Below are 6972 nucleotides of genomic sequence, written 5' to 3' on the forward strand. Positions count from 1 at the left end.
TTACTTTAGAATTCTTTGTGTAGTGTGCCCGCTTTGACATTCTCCATCTAAGCACTGCAAGAAATATTTGATCTGCTGCTGCTAATACAGTCTGGTTTTACTGCACATTTCAAACGAATTACGTTTCGCTTTAGTCAGTGCCGATGAAGACTTACAGTGCAAAAATAACTGCGATCAAGATAAAAATAAGCTGTTCCTTTGCTTGCCTATTTGGTGTGAGTTTGGTGCATGTCAGTATTTTAGTTTGAAACATTTAAAATTCACAAAACTTGTCAATAGAATGTGAAGAAGTAAAAGCTTTAATGTTACGTAAAAGACGTCCGAGTGTTGTGTTGCAGAGATATCTACTAAAGTTAGCATTCTAACCAGCTAGCCTGCCTTGCCCTGCCACATAATACCACTTTGTTCCTCAAGAGGCAATAGTGAGCCAACATCCAGTCTGTCCTCTGCCCAGAGAAAAAGAAAGCATGTTTGGTGGCAAATAAATGAAGCGATAGAAATAGAAGCTAAACAAGAGTTTACACGAAGACAGACAGCTCTTGGCGAGCGCAGGAATGTAGTTTGAGAGTGAAGTCACAGTGTTTCTTGCAGACTGGTGAGTAAACAGCTGTTAATGCTAATGTTGGCTATCTAGAAACAGCAAATACTTAGATATAGCACTTTTGATGTATGCTGAAAATCAGCCAGAAGTGTCATACATAAAAGTGGGAGAAACAAGATGTTGGGCAACATCAAATGACACCACTGCACATCAACCAGAACACGTCAGAGTTTCTCTTGGCAGTTCATAAATCACTTGGCACCAAATCGCAGCTGCACATCATGCCAATATCTACCCACTCACTCAAGGATGGTAGCTTACTGGGCCAGCTGAGCTTAGCCATGGATAGAGTGGCCCATGTGAGGTGGCATCTGTCACCACATTCAGCATATACTTGACTCACCAGCAACCGTAACACTGCCTCTTCCAGTCAGATCTCAGTGATTCAGCGTTATCACCCAGTCTAGTAATTGCAGTCTCCATCACTCACTTGGCCTGTCTGTTACATCACTTTGGTCATAGGTAGCCATTCCTAATGCCAGCACTTAAACACCTGCCGGTCTTTCTGCAGAGGAAATGACACCCAGCCACACTTTTCTCTCCAACTTTTCCCCCTGTTCTTTTCTGTCAGAGTGTGATCAAAGCTCTGTCTCCTGTCACATCCATCTATGAACTAACTGGTTGGCTTTCTGTGGTAATAATAGAATTATGAAATTATTCCTGGCCTGTCTGTCCACAGAGCAGAATGCCAAGACCTTGTCCAATTAAAGCAACACTCTCCATGTGGTGTGAGTTAATTAACATCACAGATGCTACAAAGGCAGCCAGGCACAGAGTTCTGCTGCAGGCTAAAGGGAAAGAGCAGGGGAATAAGTTTATCGCTCTGCAAGTTGTAGAATGACTTTTGGCATTACCACGAGCAAAAGAGGTTGCTGCAGTTTTTTATGTTTATTTTTGAGCAATGTTTGTGATCTTTTATTAGATCTTTTGTCACAACTTTACGTTGCATTTTAGTCATTTTCTCTGGAGTGCAATAAAATAACCAAGTTGTAAAAATACTGATGATAAATAATTCTGTGTTGATACAAAAATGCAAGGAAAATCAATAAGATGAGGAGGTGGACATTTTTATTTTCCCATTAACAATGTTGTTATATTATTTTGGGGTGCAGGAATGAGTGCTGTGAATGTGATTCATAGATTGGGGTGGGCTTAGAGTCTTTACAAGAATCACAGACTTGTGAAATATTCATGTAAATCTGATTGCTTTTTGAAAAGCAAAGCTGCCCCATTTTATTAGTTTTTGTGTTTTCAGGCCTGATTTTGAGCTGATTTTAACTGCAGTATGTTGTTATATAACAATCAGTGTGGACCATGAAGCAGAAAGCACACACGTCGTGATCTGAGAAAGTTTCAGCCATGTCTAAGTTGTTCAATAGGATCCAGGAAATTTCTCCCAAATAATTTCTGTGTTCGGTGAAATTTGAAGCAGACGTGCACTCTGGGCTTAAAAATGGCTATTTGGACAGGATAAATAAATGATATAGCCTCCATTTTTTAACTGTTTTCATTCTGTGTGATCCACGTGCCATGATCCATGTATGTATGTGATCCTAAAGTGTTTCTACTTTACTTACTCGGGTGTACAAAACTTTCAACCACATCATGTGGCTTTCATCAGTTTCTGGAGTATGCCCTTTGTTACGGAAATGGTTTAGACGCCATTATTGCTGCAACTAATTAATTATTTTCATAATCGATTGCCAATCTGCCAAGGCTTTACCAAAAAGTAGTACTGAGAAAAGCTAGCTATTTTTCCTTGAAATTTCACCTGATTATCACCTGGCCAAAGAATATGACCAGCACACCTCTTGGCTTGTTCCTGATTCAAACTGGGTCATAGGCATTTGTTTTATCTTTCTCTTTCTCATTTCCTGTCATCTTGCTACGAAAAAAGATGTAGTTTAAAGTATCCGAAAAAGGAAAAAGGTAGACAATGTATAAAAACATTTTTATCAAACTGCTATTTCCAAGGTCATGAGTGTATTTTGATGCTCAGTTTCTTGTTTTTCTTTTCTTGGGCAGAATGATGCAGCAAGTGGACAAACCGAAGAGTAGCAACACCTTGTTCCCTTACGTGGTACAGAGGAGATGCCCGACAGATGCCCCTCTCTGGACCACAGATACAAAGACTACTGGTGGGCTAGCCATACTGTAGTAGTTAGAAGTTACTACTGCCCCTTTCTAATGAGCACAAAACACCCGTGGACTGACAGAAGCAGGCTGATATGGCATTTAGAAACACAGCTGAACAAAGTTTGAAGGGAAAGACAGAGAACAGTACTGCTGCTGCCATGGCATAGGAGTGGCAGACACATTCAGCTGCTTAGAGGTGTTCAGTGATGCCCTGAAATGGCTACCAAGGCCTGCAGTATCCCAAACAAATCCAAGATGAACTGGATAAACTGTACTTGCAAGCAAGGAAGCTTGCCTGTTTTTGAACAACAACAAAAAAATCTCATTTTTCTAGATATAAAATGTTTATTACACTGCTGTGTCAGTTTGTGTTCAGTAGCAGTTAGACACAGTTGTGGGTTATCTATTTGGTGATTTATTTATGTGAACTAGCCAGAGAAATATATGAGTGATTAACATTCGCAACATGTAACAGCTTAGGTTGATGCTGAGCATCTCACTTAGAGTAGAATGTTTTTGTTACTTACTGAAACCAGACACAAAATGTCTCAGCAGCCATGTTGAAAAACAATATCTTGTATGAAATGTTTTAGGTCTCCTTTCTGCAAAACAAGTGATTTCTCTATATTGTAATGTGTCTGATAAGGACATAACGCCATACAGTTAAACTGCTGTAGATCTAAAGGTTTTACATTAGGTCATCAAGATTTCTCTTTGGTCTTACCAAAGATAAGGAAAGGGATCTTGAGCCTGAATAAATTACTTCACCCAAAACATTAACGAGGATCAGGGATGCCTTCAGAACAGCAAAGAGCTTTTTGCTAAGTTAGACATAACCTTAACCTTTAGCTATGAGCCTTCAACCCCATTTGAGACCAGAACATATAAAGTTAGTATGAGACAGTTGCCTCTGTAAACTCATCCAATGACTTGTTTGGCCTTCCTCATTACCAGAGCTGCCTGAAAAACAGCTCCATTAGCAATATGATGCAAATGAATATCCATTAGGTTCCTTTATAAGGAGCACTCCATATCCCACACTGGTAATAGACAATTGTAAGCGATTAGCCATAACAGAAATGTTAAGAAATCCATTAAAATCCCCTTCACTGTCAGCAATAATGTACAGTAGCTTAATCAGAAGGATGACATGGTATGTAAAAGTCAGAGGGGCCAGCCAAATGAGCACTGGGTAATCACTGAGGAGCTCGGCTCGGTTTACATTTAAAATGAAGATGGAGTCAATGAAACGGACATTCAGTATTTCTGGATAATGAACTCATTTGAAAAAGGTCTTCAGCCATTTCTGTGTCAGTTTTGTATGGAGCCAAGTGAAAACAGTGATTTTTTTTTTTTAAGAAAAGTCTCTACTTACTGAATATTAATAATTATTTTCTCAATTAATCAATGAATGATTTGAACGATAAAACTGATCTCTGACAGCCTGAGTCAGATATTTCACAGTCCAAAACCACAGGATTTCCAGTTCACTGTTGTATATGACAAAGAAAAGCATAAAATCTTTGCATTTGGAACCAGCAAATGAAAAATTACAAAAATGAATAATCAGTTATCAAAATAAAATCCTCCACGACCGCAAGATTAATTTCATTATTGATCGATCTGCCACTTATATTCTCAATTATCGTTTGGTCTATGAAGTGTCAGAATATAGTGAAAAATGCCTGTAACAGTTTGGTGATGTCTTCAGATTATTCTTTTTGTCCAACAAACAGTCCAGTAACAAAAGATATTCAATTAACTACCACATTAGATAAAGAAAAGCAGCAGGAAGCAGGAACAAGGGAATTATTGTGCCATTTTTGCTTGAAAAAAAAATTAAATAACTTGATTATCAAAATTGTTCCAGATTAATTTCCTTTCGCCCAACATAAGAGGACAAACTATTTCAGCTCGAAGACCATGACATTGTAAAGAAATGCTTCATGCTCAAATCTGAATTAACTGCTGAGATAAATTCTCTGTGATCATAAAATGCTGTCCTTTCCGTCTAAGGAGAACAAACAAAGCAGCTGTTGATGCCAGACTGTATATGAGCAACGTAGTGTGAAGACCAGGTGGACAGTAGGTACAGTACAAGAGGGGTACCTGTCCCAGTCTTGTATCTGTAACTAGTAATCTGGCAGCTGCTGAGCCTGTACGTGCGCAGAATCTCTGGTCCGTGCACATGTTGCAATGTCCTCGTCAAAAGCTAACAAGAGAAACAGTTAAACGAGGCACTGCTGAAGGGGGGCTCTGAGCCAGCTCACTGGGTCTTGCCATCATATTTATCCTCTCTGTTTCATGAAATTTAAATTGGACCCTGACCGAACTCTAGTCAAGTGCTGTGAGTGGGGCCTGCCGGGCGTCATCCTCAGTTATCAGCAATAATATTCGCATTTGCTGAGTTGTTAAAGCAAGTTAATTCCCATTTCAATGGCTAAAGTTTAATTGCATGTGTGCCCCAGCAGGCTCATGCCATCGCTTTCAGGGGCAGAGAAACAGGATGTGTCCAAGTGAAATAATTGGCCCAGAGATCCGCAGTGGTTCTAAATTACACTCTTTTGCTCTCTCTGTGTAGCTGCCTCCCTATTCCCAGAGTGTGATCAGCAGCAGCAAACAGGGAAGAGAATTTTTTAACAGGTGCAGAAGCACAAAGTGGATTTAATTAGTCCTCAGTGCTGGATAAGCAGGAAAAATCTAATATGTTAGAGAACATGTCTCTTTTCAGGGCTCTCGGTTGTGTGTTCTGACCTGTAATAAGGCAAAGGAGGTTTGTTTTTATCACCAGTAAAGTAATAATCACACCCAGGGAAAAAAGAAAAACTTAATTTTGCTTCTGACAAGCATTAGCAGGGTCAGAAATGATTCCTTCAAGAGACACATAAGGAATCTTTCCCCCATTTCTTAAAATGTTATAACTTGGTTTTGTGATGTTTTCTGTTTTGTTGAAAACAGTCTTAACTCTGGCCTGATGTGATGTGGTACTGTAAATCGTATCAGCTCAACCCTCTACCCCCCCCCCCCCCCCCCCCAAAAAAATAATAATGATAAATAAATTAAAAAAAAAAAAAAAAAAGGTGGGAAGAAGGGAGCGCACATCTGTTTCAGTCTCTCCGGGTTGTCATGGTAACAGTTGCCTTACAGTTGAATACCCACCTGTACACAGATGCTTTGTAGTGGTTGATACCTCACTTTTTGGGTGTGGTGGTGGTGATAATGTGCACCACGTTCTGTCTATGTATTTACTACTAGATAGAATGTTCAGTACCGTTTTCAGTTGGATTGTTACTGCACTTGTTGACTTTGTATTGTCACGACAGGGAAAAATAAAGTTTTATCTTTTCCAATGTGTTTAAATCCCTCTGTCATGTGTTGTTTGGAAAAAATAAACCCTTTTATTTCATTAAGCCTTTGAAGCCAAGCTCCTACAGACCCTGGAGTTAGTAAAATGTTATCAGAAAAGTCTAGAATCTAACCTGACATGTCAGTAAGTAAAGTTAGTGTACTGTTTTAATTCAAATTAAAATGGAGTGCAAAAAGTTGGTTAGAAACAGAAATAACCTTAAGTGATTTGATAGAACAAATTAATATTTATTTGTTTCTTCTCTTTCATTTGTCTTTCATTTTGCTAATTTTATTTTTGAGCTCCTTTTAATTGTTTACCTATTTCCTATTTTCTTCACCATATTTCCATTTTTTTCAAATGCTTCTATGGTAGTGAGATGGGTGTCTGACAAAGGTTAACAAAAGCAGGACTCTCTAGCAACTATCCATTTTGCCAGATGAAACAACTGTCGTATATCATATTCTAGATAGCAAGCTAGCAAATTATCATTAGTAGTGCATGCATACTGACTTCATGAATGATACTGTGCTAAAACTGACTGCCCCAGGCAAAAAAAGCTGACATCCATCCAGAGAAACAAACAATTAGTATTAGTGGTATGATAATGATACACGCATAATATACGTATAAATAATAAATTTGTATTTAAATAACCCTATTTGAATGTGTAGCTTACAAGACAGAAGAAGTTATGCTGTTTTGTTAGTATTCTCAAAAACATTCTCAAACAGATGATTCATTCGGCCTCAAAGCAGTGACTTTCCCAAACTAACAACCAAGTCCAAAGCTGGCTGACACAGAAACATCATTAAACCAAAGAAGTGATGGTGGAAAAACTGAGGCCAAAGACAGCCACAGGATGTCAGACTTCAAATCAGACACCTCT

At 38.7% G+C, this 6972-nt stretch overlaps 1 protein-coding gene across 1 annotated transcript in view; it reads left to right on the forward strand.

Moving 5' to 3' along the window:
* The window catches only part of shisal1b (shisa like 1b), a 40403-nt gene extending 34587 nt beyond the window's left edge, over window positions 1-5816 (forward strand). The window contains exon 5 of the mRNA XM_041039281.1: window positions 2627-5816. Within this exon, the coding sequence (XP_040895215.1) occupies window position 2627 (1 nt within the window). The 3' untranslated portion in view covers window positions 2628-5816. The remainder of the gene's footprint in view (window positions 1-2626) is intronic.
* Window positions 5817-6972: the final 1156 nt, after the last annotated feature.

This window comes from Toxotes jaculatrix, chromosome 5 (assembly GCF_017976425.1).
Source record: "Toxotes jaculatrix isolate fToxJac2 chromosome 5, fToxJac2.pri, whole genome shotgun sequence".
Classification (NCBI taxonomy): domain Eukaryota; kingdom Metazoa; phylum Chordata; class Actinopteri; family Toxotidae; genus Toxotes; species Toxotes jaculatrix.